At 33.6% G+C, this 15,626-nt stretch overlaps 1 protein-coding gene across 21 annotated transcripts in view; it reads right to left on the reverse strand.

Moving 5' to 3' along the window:
* The window catches only part of PCDH7 (protocadherin 7), a 398,823-nt gene that overhangs the window by 204,020 nt on the left and 179,177 nt on the right, over positions 1 to 15,626 (reverse strand). For 9 of the 21 annotated variants that reach the window (XM_070506083.1, XM_070506081.1, XM_044767675.2 and 6 more), the window contains one exon: positions 12,359 to 12,575. The exons of 1 other annotated variant lie outside the window; for it this stretch is intronic. In XM_070506083.1, the coding sequence (XP_070362184.1) occupies positions 12,359 to 12,575 (217 nt within the window). The remainder of the gene's footprint in view (positions 1 to 12,358; positions 12,576 to 15,626) is intronic. 11 more of the 21 variants (XM_070506091.1, XM_070506089.1, XM_070506090.1 and 8 more) reach the window with 2 other exon arrangements.

The raw sequence follows: 15,626 nt of genomic DNA on the forward strand, positions 1-15,626 counted from the left end.
AGCCATATGCTCTTAGCTTTGGAAACCAATAGAGAATTCAAAAGGGGCCAAAAAACAACTTACCTTTATGCAAAAGGTAAGTGAGGCCAGTGAACATTTTTGTAGGCAAGAAAACAATCAAACATTTAATAAATATTATGCACGCCATGGAGAAAATAGAACTGTAGAACCAGAGGGATTTTTAAAGTATCTATAAATAAGTGAACACAGTAAAGTAGTAATCCAATATAATTTTATCAAATGTTCACTACCCAAAAATATATGTTCATGTGTAACTGCACAATAACCCTTTAAGGAAAATAGGGCTGTAATTATTACAATTATTGTCCTCATTTCCTAAGTGAATGAGATTTATATGAATCGATCTAGGTTCCCTTCCTGAAAATGTGATGGAGCTCGAATTAGGACCCAAACTTCTGGCACCAATGCTTTGCCAATCCATATATTATGTTATATACTATAACACTGCAGAATAAATTTAGATTTAAGAAGGACATTTTAAAATGGAAAATTTATAGAACAGACTCTTCTAAAAAGTATCCCAAAAGGAATACGGAAACTTGATAGTCTGAAATGACTCAGATATAATGACCTGTGGTAGAGAAAATGAATTACTTGATCCTGAAAATGTCACAGATAAGGTATTAAGAGGGAGAAAATGTGCATGAGATGGTGAAATTGGGAGAGGCAAAGGCGTAGGTTTCTTAGAACCGATAAAATAAAGAAAAATATGAAAGCTCACAGTCTATCTGTGAGACAGCCCTCTAATCCTCCCCCAGGAATGAAATGTCTGTCAGACAACGCAGAATTTTTCATTAGGGTAAAGAAGAGTAACGTATTTTCCCTGCTATTTTCAAAAACTTAAAAAAAAATACCAAAGGCTAAGTAATCAAGCCAGAAGTCCTATACCTTGTGCTTTGAAATCAAATGTGGTTACTTGAGAAAACCACACATGGGGACCTCAAAACCCATGGGCCATTGATAGAACTAATTTAATAGCTATGTGATCCTGGAGACATGGATAATACTCAGACATGGGCTGCAAACAGAAAAAAAAGGCACGTGGGTTTGATTTCACAAAAGAGGATAAAAACAGTCTGGGGCCGAAATAGGCAAGAATTAGATTTTAGATCTTCATTATTCTTGGGAAAAGAGATGAACCAAGGTTGTCCAGGAAACTAGAAGTGCCTCTCAAAATTGAATTCTCAAAGAGCTAGTGAATGCTAAAGACAACTGATCACACCGAATAAAGGACAGAAAGCTTAAGGGGAAAAACTCTGATAAAATATGGCTCTGCATGAACATGCTTCCGATCACCTGTTCAAAGATGATGTATGGTTTTTATTGCTTCCACCAAAGTGGAGGGAAAGACTAAGGATTGGCTCCTAAAACTCAATTTCCTCAGTATTGGTATAATTGAAGACTGAGCTTATTTTAGGTGAGAATTATCCAAGAAATTATGACTATATAAATAATAATTTTAAAAAATTGCATATCAGTCTGGGAGATGTTTCTGATTCTCACAGTTTTGAGTGTCAGGTATCATGTACTCAGGAGTAACAGCAGGTAACTCTGCAAGTAAGCAAGAAAATTGATGGATAATTGGTTGAATTTTAGACAATGCAAAGACACCTTACAGAATGGACCAGAAGCAAGGAGGTAAACAAAGTCTGGCTATATAAGCATGCCTAAAGCTGATATTGAGAAAATCATTTACATGTTTTAAGAAAGAATATCCAAAGTCCTTAAGAGATAACTCTAAAGAGAAAAGAAAACAAACAACAACAAGTTAGAGACATAAGATTGCGGTGGATACCCAGAACTGAAAGAGGCCCTGGATCTAGGGAGCCAAAGCAGCCTGCTTTACAGGAGAGGATCTGCGCCAATGGGCATGTTTCAGCAGACCTCATCCAGCCTCACAGAGATTGGATGAGGAAATTCCTCTTCTGATTCCATCCTCATCAGGCAATCTCTTAAGAGGTACTCTGATTTTCCTTGGATCCCCTTAGAGATAAAGGGTATTGTCTGGAGAGGACACAGGGACTTTCCTACTTCTTGAATGAGATGTTCTCCTGTTCAAAATTTAAAAAACTAATAATCTAGTTTGACATCAAGATCTTGTAATATTGTTGAGAGCTGGTGTAGGCTCTGTACAATTCTAAACACTGATGAAATTCTGATTTTTGGATTGAGAAAAAAATTTCCAGGTACCAGCTAGAGGCCATTTGGTAACCAGACAGACAGCCTCCTCTGGGCATACAATACATTTCCATACATTCTATTCAATGCATCAGGACAACTGGGAGTGCATATGCCAAGCCAAAAAATGGACATTTCTAGAGATTTTTGATGAACCAAATAAACAACTGTATGATTAAATAGGAGTTGCATTTTTATTTGGAAATTATTGTGTAGCAGTTGGTCAGATTATCTTGGGCTGGAAGACAAGCTTTATCAATATAGCCCATATTCATAATTCCTACTAAGCAACAATGAACACAGAGAAAGGAGAATAATTTATGTGACATTGATGGTGTCCTTCCTGAGATAAAAAGAACATCAAAAGTGACATCTACCTCGTAAATCATTATTAGTAAGTCTTTACAGATAACATATTTGGAGGCAGTTCTCCCCTTGTGTGGTGTACTAGCTGTGGTAAGCCTCTTTGACATTGCATTTCTGTGGTGGTGTTCACATATAAAATAGATTGGAATTGGACAGTCCTTGTATTATACTATTTGGAATTTATTTCTCATGAAAATTTTATTTTCATTATTTTCTGTTTGGAAGCATATCTATTTGCATAGTATTACTAACATTTGATAGCACTATTACAGTGGCAGGAATCCTATAATCACAAAATAAAATATTTTTTTTGAGGAAGATTAGCCTTAAGCTAATATCCACTGCTAATTCTCCTCTTTTTGCTGAGGAAGACTGGCCCTAAGCTAACATCCATGCCCTTCTTCCTCTACTTTATATGTGGAACACCTCCACAGCATGGCTTGACAATCGGTGTGTAGGTCTGCACCTGGGATTTGAACTGGCAAACCGTGGGCCTCCAAAGCAGAATGTGTGAACTTAACTGCTGCGCCACTGGGCTGGCCCCACAAAATAAATTTTTTGATGATTATTAGGACAATGTTGTCAATGATTGGGTCTCACCAAAAATGCAATTAGTCAGACATTATTTTAATGTCAAGCCAGTGAGATGGACAAATGATGACCTTGCATAAAATAAAACATAAAAGTCACATGAGGCCAAAACTCATTTAAAAGAGTAGTTACTATATTACTCAAAGAAAGACAGCAAAAGCTATTATACAGAAATTTCAGACTCTGTAGTAATTTAAGAAAATTTTGTAAAAACAACAACAAAAAATCCTGAAAAATGGAATCATAAGATGATTAGAAATTCATTAAGATCAATGTCAAGGGAGGCAACCGTGTCCCCACCTCTGATAACGACATTATAATGGACTTGTTGACCTGAGAAAGAAAGTCTTAAGTATGTTCTTACACTACAAATCCTGGTCTTCAGCTTTCTCAATTGTCTCACTTCTATTGAATCTCCATCAGCAACATTGGGTCCCTATGACTAAATTCAACAATTTTTGTTGAACGTCTATGTGTAGAGATTATCTTCAATGTATCATGCCATGATGAACAAGGCAAACGTCTCAGCCTCACACAGCTTACAGTATAATGAGAGACAGGGGATGTGAAAAACAATGTCCCTCTCAGCTGGGTCTCCTAGTTCTCATCATTATTCAAGGTCTGCATGATCTCATGTGTCTACTTCTTTACCTTCATCTCTGCATCACTGGACATTTGATATCACCACTGCTTTCCTAATTCTAAATTTTTCCTCAGCCTTCTACATTTTGTTTGATTTTGCATTTTTTTTTTTTTTTAAAACCCTTCTCAGTCACCTTTGCTGAAACTTATTCTCTTTTTTCAGATTCTGTGTTGGGTATCATCTCTTCTCTGGTGTTATATGGTTATTTGATGGTCTCATCTATTCCCAAGATTTCATAATCACCAAGGTGCTAATGATTCCAAAAGCTATATTTCCGATACTTATTTACACCTCCAAGTTTCAGATGTACATTTTCAGCAGTCTGCTAGATATCGCCAGAGTTTTTCAAAAGTATCTTAAATCCCACAGGTCTTAATCAGATTCATTCTCCTGGAAATGTGTTACTTTTTCCATTTTTTTTCCAGGTTGGCAAACAGCAGCACTGTTTTCCCACCTTCTCAGATTGGTATTCTTGGTGTCAAAGGTTGGCTACAATTTTTCATATCCCCAACTCATATCCTCCTCTAGTTTTAGCAGTATTTAATCTCTCTATATAGATCCCCTCATGCCTTTACTTTTAAACATCTAATTCTGTACATATCATTCTCCATCACAATATTTAAATGCTTAAAATGCATGTCTCATTTACCTTTGGGTCCTTCATGGGAATTCACATAGAGTACATGCTCAACAAGTGGTTATTGAACTTAACGAATTCTCGTAATAGTCCAAATTCTCTGTTCATTGTATAAAATTTCAGCTATGGCTGCTATGACCTTTTGCTACAAATGCTGGGTTGGTGAAATGCAGCCTCACACTGAATAGAAACAATGTGCATAATTCAGTATAGCTCCCTGTGGCTCATAGGAATGCAACCTCAGAGAAGCATACCACTCTCAGATCATATGTGGGTATTACCTCATCAATGTAGATGCTGAGTGTTTCAAAGCAAAAATGAAATCATAGAAGATACATTTTACAATATAAATAAATGAGTAGATTACTTTTAAACAGCAGGATTCTATTTTATTTACTCTCACTTACTAAAACATTTTATATCCTCTCGTCACAGATTTCATTTGAACATACAGTATCAACAAGTTAGTTTCTTTTGAGATTATTATATTTTAGCAGTTGGAAATCTGTTTTAAAGAAGGCATTTAAATTTGCATCTGCTTCAAATATTTTCTCATTTTGTAAGAAACTTATATTTTTTGGACAGTAGTGAGAAAACATACAAGATGATGAGCCTAATGCCAAAAAACTACCTACATAAGTAAAATTTATCAGAAACAAGACTTAAAAACAAGGCAACCGATCATCTATATTTCAGATAGAAAGAGAACATGACATAAAAGCAAATGCCCCTAAACTTAACTTGAATCTTGAGATCGCAGTTACAAAAACAATTTGTAACCACAACAGAAGGAATGAATTGGTTCTTCAAAGTATAAACCCAATCTAATCCAATGGACTCTAATCTAATCACATATTTAATTTGAGGAATACAATTGGTCTTCTAAAAAGAAATAAGGACAACTTCAAAAGATTACTTACAGGCTCTTATTAAGTTTGAAAGGTCTTATTTAAAGTATGACCATTTTTAGTAATTGTCCATATTGATAAGCAAGGAGAGAACAGAGCTATAAAATTAATCTGTTCTGTAGCATAGACCTGGAGTTACTGTCTGCTGCCAATTTCATCAATTATAAATTCTGGGTTTTTGTAACTAATTGTGTTTAGCCCCAAAAGAACAAAGAAAAGAAAACCAGTAACCTGATTAGAAAAATAAAACAAATAATTTGAATGTATTTGGCTTAACATGAAGCGCTCGAAATATGATGTACATCCAAAAAAAATAAAAATTAAAAAAAATTATTTTTAAACTATGTAGAAGATAAGTAGGTAAAAAGAGTGAATATGATGCAGATAACATTCCAAGGCCTTCTTCCAGCCCAAGGTACTATTTATAAAAGCTAAAAATTTCAGTAAGTACATTATAATTGTTTCATCTGTACAACTTTTTTCTCTCTTCTCTGTACTTCAAACTACTCTGAACTTCTCTCGTGAACTCCTTCCTTTTCATATTAGAGTGAATTTACTGAAATCAGGGTTGTATCTCCCCAACATAAGGACTTTCACCATAAAGGCAGGGCTTCTTTCTCATTCACTTCAACATCCTCAGAGAGCCTTGGTCATATTTTATTTTCAATACATGCTTGTTGAATCAAAATGAATAACCACAGCTTTGTCATTATTTAATTACCCCATTAAACAAGAGACAAGAAGGAGATTGTTCTGCTTTGCTTTATTTAAGAAGAGAATGCTTTACTGATCAAAAAAAGAAAAAAAGAAAAATACCTGCAATAGAAGAGGTAACAATGGAGAATGTTTTAGCCTAGAAGAGGAATATTAAGATGAAACACTTTTTCAATAAGTGGTCTGACCGCTGACATTGAGTGCTAACTACACTTTAAGAGTCAAGTTCCAGAGTTTCTTCCTCACAAAGAAGATGCCTAAGTGTTGTCATATTTTGACAACATCAAGGCTTTTTTTATACAGAACCCTAGAAAAAAATCAGAGGAAGAACAGAAGTATATGCAATCTACAAGCAAAAAAGAATGCAGGAAATATGGGGATAACAACTTAACCAAAAAAGAAGCTAAGCATAGAAGGTATTATCCAACAAGTGTGCTGAAATTCAGATAAGCAAATACTTAGAGAGTCTGGAGGTGATGAACCCACTCACTAACCTCCAAAGTCACTTTGAAATTTGACGGGAGCTCATTCCCTCCTCAAATGTCATAAGGGTTCAGCAGAGGGCTCTAGTTTTGAAGAATCAAGTTAGAACAAAAAGGGTAATATGGCCATACCTTTTATCATTGTTAATTATTAATACTGAGATTAAAAAAAGAAAGGGCTGAGAGTTTGGTAAGCATACTAATTTGGACACTTTTTTCAGCTCATTCTGTCAACGTGAATATTTTGCAGCAGTTGAAAGGGAAATATACAGCTGAAGAATAATGCATTCCACTGGAACACTGAGGACAGAATGTAAAAACATTTTTAAAAGAGTGAAAAGAATGTAGGAAGAAAAGAATAGCTTCTCTTCACCTTGACTGACAAAGAGCACAGAGTTGGGCTGATTTTATGCCAAATGATAGAAGTCTTCCTCATCCTCATTTTAGATACTTCCTATGTTTAAACATCACTGCTCCTGAGTGTTACCCCTTGGTACCCCACAAAAATGACAAACTGTCTGGAAAGTATTCAAGGTGAGAATATCGTTCTCGCTCATAATTTTAGAATGCTATTCTTTGTGAGACTAAACATTTTTATGAGGCTTTCATGATTAAGCCATTGTATTATATCAAATTTACCTAAAGTTAATAATAATCACAACTATTTATCATTATTATTTAATTTCAATAATTTTGTCATCAATTAATATAGTGAAATTATTGCCACTTTTATTATTTATTTATGGATTATTAGCTGCTATTACATCATTTAATTTCTTCCACAATCCTATCATTTATTATTGAAGAAAGTGGGGCTAAGAGAAGTAAGAACATCACACTGCCAGCAAGAGGAGAAACCAAGATTCAAAGCCATGTCATTAGATTTCACAGCCTGTTTCTTAAAACACTACCTTCTATCCACAACATTGCCTGATCTCCACTAAGACAATATCTTCTTTAGATTCTTTTAGATTGGGCTGCTTCTTTTACTGGAAAGCTGCTGTAGCAGACGTCTTGATTGGCTGAGATCCTGCTTAGAGGCAGTCTCTCTAATCACTTTCTCTCTCTAATCACTATGAAGGAGGAGTGAAAAGGCCCCTCCTGAAGCAGGGGCACATGAACTTCTTGGGATATTTGGAACATACACAGCCCTTTCACAGATGGGAACGTTGGAAAAGTAGAAAAAAGCAGCCCCAGTCAGACACTGACAACTAGAGTGACATAATGAAATGCAGAATCATGAAAATGAATCCTTTCCAAGGTATGCTAGTCTCTTCCTACAGAAAAAAATGATCAGGGCATTTGTTTACCATTAGCAAGTATATGAGGAACTTTGGAGAGAGGGAAGAGGCAGGCTTGTTATATAATTCAATCTAAATGAAAACAGCACAAGCCAATAGTGACAGATAACAGCACCTTTCAGATGGCTGCTGAAAATTGGAGAGTGGGAGAAAATTAGAGAGAAAGAGTGTTCTTAAACTTACACAAGGATATGCTTAGTCTCCATTGTCACTACCTTCGGTTATATAAAAATGGTGGTTCGTTCCCAAATGATATTTCAAGTATATTGGCATTTATTTCTGATAGCAATGTGACAAGTTCATTGCAGATACAAAATGGATGCACAGTGGAATGCACCATATTTTAACCCTCAAGAACAGTCTACTCTAAACATTGTTTAAAGCATGTGGAGTGAGGAAAATGAATTAAACAATTAAGCCTAGTTTATATAAGTCTGAAAGAGTAAGAAAGTTGCAAGTGGGGCGTTCAAAAATATTAGTCTATAAAAATTAAGATTAGCTTTTAAATCAAGAGGCGTAAAATTAATTAGACATTTACAGTGGCCAAGTTTCTGACCTTATTTAACTTTTTAAAACCTGCCTTATGGATCAACTGCCAGTTTCTTATTTTAATTTATTTCTCTGTTACACTATTTGTAAGTTTACCTAGAGGAAAATAGGTACTGTTCTGTATCTTTGGTTCACTCTTACTCTGACCAAAGTTGACACTGTCAAGTGAGAAAGTAAATGTGCTTATTCTACTGTGAGATCACTCAATCATAATTAACGTTTTTGAAGGGCATTACCCCCAGGACCAGATCAGATCTATAGATGGCTCTTGCATAGCATGATCTGAGGCCAGGCTCCAAAATTGTCTCCCACACTGGCCTGCTGTGGTGTCAACATTTCTACCCATGTAGCCAGAAATCACACCCTTGGCTCAGCCCACTTCTTTGATTTATGTCATATATGCATTATCTACTATTAGAATGCACATATGTTATGTGGGTTTCAAGAAAGGGCCTAGAATTACTTCTGCCCTGCCCACATTAATACATATTATCAAATTCACTTACCATCTCACTAGGAAACCCAAAGGCCTCTTTTTGCTCCAAACAGTAAAAAATAAAGAAAATTGGATGTAAGGAGACAATAGCAGATGGTCGGATCTGGGTGAGATTTTAGAGTTAGTTTAGTTAACTGCCTTACTGATGATCAGAAGCCGACCCAGATGGAGTAAGTGACCTACCCAATCCTAATGGCAAAATTGGGATTAGAGGTCACATTGGGTATTGACTATATTGAGTTGTTAAACACTGCCTATGGTCAACCCATACACAGCAAAGGCAAACTAGCCTTGCAAAGATGATACAGGGGGGACTTTGAGAAGAATAAGTAGAATAACTAGTTTAAAATATGAACTTCATATTTTAAAATATTTTATACCACTAAATATATTTTAATGAAATAATAAAAAACTAATTTCCCCAATCTTATCAAAGGATCAACATGAAATAATCATAATATCGACAATAATTAATTAAAGGCAAAGAAAAATATATAAGCGATCTTTTTCATGAATAAATGTATAATTCATGAGGGTTTCCTTAAAATATTTTTTAAATGGTATAATTTTCTCTATTATTTTCCAGAGATTCATGGATGCAAGTACCCAAGATTTGAAATTATCAAAATGGTGAGTCTCATTCCAATTATTAGATTCAGTTTTCAAGAAATTATGTTTATTCTTACAGTGTTTTCTTTTTCTTAAGCTAATAAGAGAATAAATCTTCATTTGTTATTTGAAACTAATGTGGGTTGGGATACAGGGTAAAGTTTGTTCTAAAGAGAATTAACCCACAGGCCCTCAATAAAATTTTGTTAATTATGCTAATGTACAGAAGGTAGATAAAACTTTTGTAAAACATAAGTGCATTTCACTGCTAATATACTGTGTTTTAGTTATTTCCTTATTATAGCATCTTTGACAACTTATTTTTATCATTAGCTGTCCCAGCTTATACTCAGTTTGCATCATGACATTGGACTGTACTATGTTATTACACTGGAAATTATCTTCTAAACTTTACAATAATCCAAAAAATTAGTTATAACTGCATTATTTCACATAGGTTAAAGTACAAGGAAAACATTCTAGGTAATAATAATTAGGAACTAGGACAGCATTCAAAATGGTATTTTCATGGAAAATCCAATACAAATCCTTATTAAAACCTAACCAAGCAAAACACTGCAGATTACCTGGATTCCAATTAAATGTGACAAATGAATACCTGACAGGTTTCAATTCCAATTCTACTTATGTCAGAATGATCCATTAATACTGAAGATGAAATTACCAGGAAATTCAAGCAATACGATTGTACTTTATAGCTAGATAGTAGTCTGAAAACTTGGACCCAACAAATCTCTTACTCAAATGTCAAGTGCTACATTTGGCTCAACCAAAGTGAATCACGTCTCCTTCTGTCATTACCTATAGATCAGGGCTAACATGAATCACAGCCAACAGATGACAAATAGTTATATAAACTCTGAATTTCAACTGTCAGTCACATATAAAATCAGAAAAGATCAGTTATATTATGATGGTCCTTGCTGTTGACAGAACTGAAAACATGGTCATAAAAAATAACTAAAAACCTCTTTGGGAAATTTGTCTGCATAAACTTTCTAGTCCCTTAACATGCTCACCTGTAAAGTTTTCCATGGCATGTATGTTTCCTAAAAAGTCACTCATACATATTTGTTATATATAATTATGTTTATTATTCGTCATTTCTTATTTTAAAAGCATTGAATCCCCTTAAACTCAAAAAACATAAAATAACATTAAAATGTGATTATAATGCCAATAATACAAAGTCCTTTCTATTGATATAGCTGACATTGAAAAAATAAAGACTTAGTTGTACATTACGTTGTGTATAGTGAGACAACTGCTTTTAAAACACAAATTATATATAGTAATGCCCTTAAATTAAATTAATCCTGCCTTCCTAGGTATCTGTATACGTGTGTACAAAATATTATTATAGTGCTCTTAATTTAATTTTCACTTTTGTGCAAGGCATTTCAAACATATTTGTCTTAAATATATATTCATCAGCATTGCAATTAATATGAAAATTTTTATACTCACTTAAAAAATACTAAAAAAAGTTAATTCTTAAAAACTACATCAAACTGTCATCCACATAAGCACACAGCACCATACACACAGATAAGCATGCCTTTATTGCCATAAGGCAAAATGCCATTTAAACCCTGGATAATTAATCAAGAGGGATATCAGTCATCAGACCCTGATATCATACCTTCTCACCCAGACAATAATGTGAAGAAATAATTTTTAACATAATTTAGGTTAGCAATAATTTCATCTGGGGTCATTTATGATATATTACTCTTTAATGTTGGACTTAAATATTCATAGGTAAACTTCCAGAAAAAAAATCAGACTTTTTCCTGCATTAATATGCTCTATTTGCATATCATCTCTAAAGAAATTGGTATGTAACAAAAAGTTAAGAATGTCTTATTTCACTTGAGAATGGTGAAAGACACAAATCCGGTCAGGTTTTCACTAGAGATAAAATGTGTGTGGTTTTTTCTACCTACATTCCTCTATGTATAAGCAAATCTCCTTTTATATTTGAAATAATTAATAAAATTAGGCAAAACTTTAGTATTCCACTGTTTGACACAAACCTAGTCCTCAGGCATTTACTATAACCTGAAAGCCAAAAAATAAATCACCTAATTGTCTTTGGGAATATAAACAAATGTGAAAAGTTTTGTAAGTATTACTTGCAATCTAACTTTATAACTTAAAGGAAAGTATATATAAGCCCAATTGTTGTGGTAATTATGAGAATCATATCACAACAGGATAAGAAGATAGAGTACGATAATTTGCTTTCTGCCCATTCCCTTGCACAAAAATGAGAAAAACTTTCTATGGAAATGAGAGAGGAGTTCTAATAGTATTTACAATATATTTTGGAGAATGAGATAATACAGTTCTCCTTCATTTACTCCATATCACTTGAAAGGAGAGGTTTGAAAATGTGTTTCTAAATACCCAGGAAAAGAAAGAGTCGAGCAGGGTGTTTATGGTTATTTTCTTTCACTAAGACTGGACAATCGCAATTGAAGAAATAGTTGCATGACAAAAATGAATAGAAGAAAACAATAACACAAGACCTTTCTCAGTCACTATTGTTTAAGTATTATGCACTAATTTAGTTTTTTTCATCACAGGTGCTACTCTGATTTAGTTGTAAAGGTTTTATTTCTGACAGGCTGTTTTAAAATGATTGTGCAAGTTTGGTGAATTTTATCTATGTAGTTATGTTGCTTTATTTGGCATTTCTGTACTTTAGCAAATATTTATTATTTCGAATAAAGCAGTTTAGTGTCAGCTATTTTATTCTGGTTTTAGACTGACCTTCGCGCGTCTACTTATTACAGCTCACTAGCGTGATTGTGTGTGTGAATGTTGTGTTTGCCCCTACCATTTTCCATATGCTCTGCCTCACCAACACTGCCATCCGGCGTGGTCCTTTCATAGTTGTCCTCTGGGAGTGGAAGGGCACCCAGTCTTGGCCCTGATGAACTCTTACTGCTTGGTGTTTCTGACTCCTCCAGCCCGCTGTCATAGCAACTCTGCAGTGACCCCTGATGTGGGTCCTGAGGCTGACTCACAACAGAAAACGTCACTCTACGAAATGGCTGTAAAAGAAAAGATTCTGAATGTCACTAAGATATAAGATTGTAAATGATCTTATTAAAAAATACATAAATTACATACATTAAGGTCTACTGACGTCTAATTCAATACAAAATGGTTAGATATGTTGAAATCTATTTGGTTAACTCTGAATTATATGAGACAATGCCTAGAACTTAGATTTTAGTATGGAAAAACTGAAAATTCCCTTTCTGAAACAGAGATAAGAAAACACCAATTTCAGTAAAACACACATTTAAATCTGATATGTTAGTTCCATACAGTCAACCTTTTTCTATTCTGTAGTTTTCACTTCAAATACATTTTTCACAAATAAACTCCCCATAAAAACAAGGGTCAGTGATTTTGGAAAGCAGTATTTATTGAACTAATCCATTGTAAGAAGACTTCATTTCTAAATACTTTGATATCATGGGTTAAAATTGAGTATTTTGGCAGTTAGTTTAAAGGTACAGCTACTAAACAGGAATTTAGATGCAGTGCTAGGAAATGGTAATATATTTCTTACTTCATTCGTATTAAAAATATTACCTACTGATCTTGAAATTGTAAGGGGAGTATTGAAATCATAGATGAAAGTTTACTTAACCAGGTAATAAAAAATAAACTAAAAAGTTTAATTGTGTGTGCTTACTATGACTGTATGTAGTTTGTTCAAAAAAAGAAACATCATGTACAGTTTTAAGTTTATTTTTAAAAAGACTGCAAGTCTATCTCATAATTTACCATGCTACTGACATTGGCTAGACCAAATTCTTACTATGTATGAAATTTCCAGATTATCATAACCTCAAAATAAAACAAAAATACTTTAGACTCATTGAGGGAAAAACCTAATGCCATGCATTGACAGTGCTATGTACACGATATTTGGAAAAAACAATATAAAAAGATTCTGTAATATCTGTCTGAGATTATTCTTGGCAATAGTTGTATCCATTAAGCTTTTGTATGATTTGAAGGTGGCATAAGTGTAAGGATTTTTAAGCCTGTAACTCAGAGAGGTTCTTTCTAATATAGAATATAAACCTAACGTTGCCACAATAGTGAGAAAGATAAAGAACCTTTTTTGCTCTTTTATAACCTGAATACCAATGGTACAAATCACTAGTTATAACTGGGACCAGTGGAATTTTTAAAATGATAAGAATTATCTACACATGGTAAGTGATTAATGGCATTGCTAAGAAGAGTTATGACATTTTCCCCAAATTTATAAGTTGGCTTTGCTAAAAACTGCACACGCTTCCACAAATCCTCCCTTTCTTTTGTTGTAGATAGAAGATTGGCCAGGAATGTTGCCTATTGACCCAGTACTCTCATTTTTGATGCACTTATTTGGAGCACAGTCTTTACAAAAATCTTCTTTTTCATTCTAGTTCAAAATCAAACTTTAGAATTGCTGAATCTTACTGCAAAGGGTGAACATCTAAAGCACATTGTCTTCTTTATAATGTTTTGCTGAATAAGAACTGCAGTATTTAAAAACAATTACAAAATATTTCTAGTAAAAATAGAATACACATCATGGGCCAAAATTCACCGTCAATAAATTTTCTAGAAACATTATCCTTATTTCACCAATAATTCTCATAATTCTTTATGGTAGTATGATTGTGATATTTTACCTTATATCTAAATAAACATAGAAATCAATTTGTGTTTACCACGCTTTATCTTATGTGTGCATATTGTCTTTTAAATTATTTTTCCATTTGTCACTCCCAGTTGACTGCAAACTATCTGTGATTTGTTTTATGTCTTTGTCTCACCTTGGAAATGAGACCACTGACAATCTCCTAAAACCACGTCGTTCTGCACACAGAAGTTACTCAGCAAATACTACTGAACAATGATATTTTATGACAATGTTGAATTTAGGAAAGAACACCAAAGGTTATGCAGACATTTTATCACATCAACACACAGCAATGAGTTTAAAAAAAAAAATACCAAAAGAGAAAGGAGGGTCAAATGCTATTCTTAATTCCATTTTAATGACTCTCAAATCTTTTAGAATCAGTCTTCACTAACACAAGAAAATGTTCAAAATGAATACAGAAATACATAATTTACATAAGGAAATATATAATAAAGAAATACATAAATTGACATAGGAAAATAAGTAAAAAATTATGAGAAATGATGCTCCATTTTAATATAAAAAGAGAAAAGATTGCGACACTGGGTGAAGGTGGTTCTCTCAGGATCTGTGCTTAAATGCTGGTTCACCAGAAGCAATGACAGGACAGCAGACATCCAGGTGATAGGGTATGTTTGCAATGAAAAATGTCAAAAATAAAATAATGATTTTCTGTAATGTTCTAGATAATAACTGCAATGAATCTGTGAACCTTGTTTTCTTGATTTGCTACCCTATTTGGACTGTGGAAATTTTAATCTCCGTAAATTATTTTAGGTTATATGTTAAATGTAACAATGGAAGAAAAAATGTTGTAATTTGAACATGCTAAGATCAATATACATACTAACAAATACTTAGATTCATGAATACTTCCTTTTTGTATAAAAAGCTTTTTCATTTAAAATAATATCTCTAGGATTGAAAAAAGTCATTCACACACAAAAAATAAAGAGCATCCCACAGTGGATCACAAAATACCCCATCTATCATTTTTACCTGCTTTTAAAATTATTCCATTAGAATTCTCCAATACACTATCAGTATCATACTATTCTCTATTAAACTCTATTTTGATAATTTTGAATAAATAAGATTCTTGTGGTATATTATTTAAGTTATCAATGTGAATCAAATTTTTACAGAATCCTAAATTCTGAAGGAGAACCTATTGACACAAGAGTTAAGCTTCAATTCCAATAATAAATTAGACATGTACATTTAGGTAGATAGACAGATAGATGATAGCTAGCTAGCTAGATAGATGGAGATTGACAGACAGACAGATAGGCAGAAAGACAAGTATTTACACGCCATCCTTCATCATCAGTTTGGGCCTAATGAGAAGATAGGTTTTATAGCAGAAGTATGGCACAGAATTCATATTATT

Source organism: Equus asinus, chromosome 3, assembly GCF_041296235.1.
Source record: "Equus asinus isolate D_3611 breed Donkey chromosome 3, EquAss-T2T_v2, whole genome shotgun sequence".
NCBI lineage: Eukaryota > Metazoa > Chordata > Mammalia > Perissodactyla > Equidae > Equus > Equus asinus.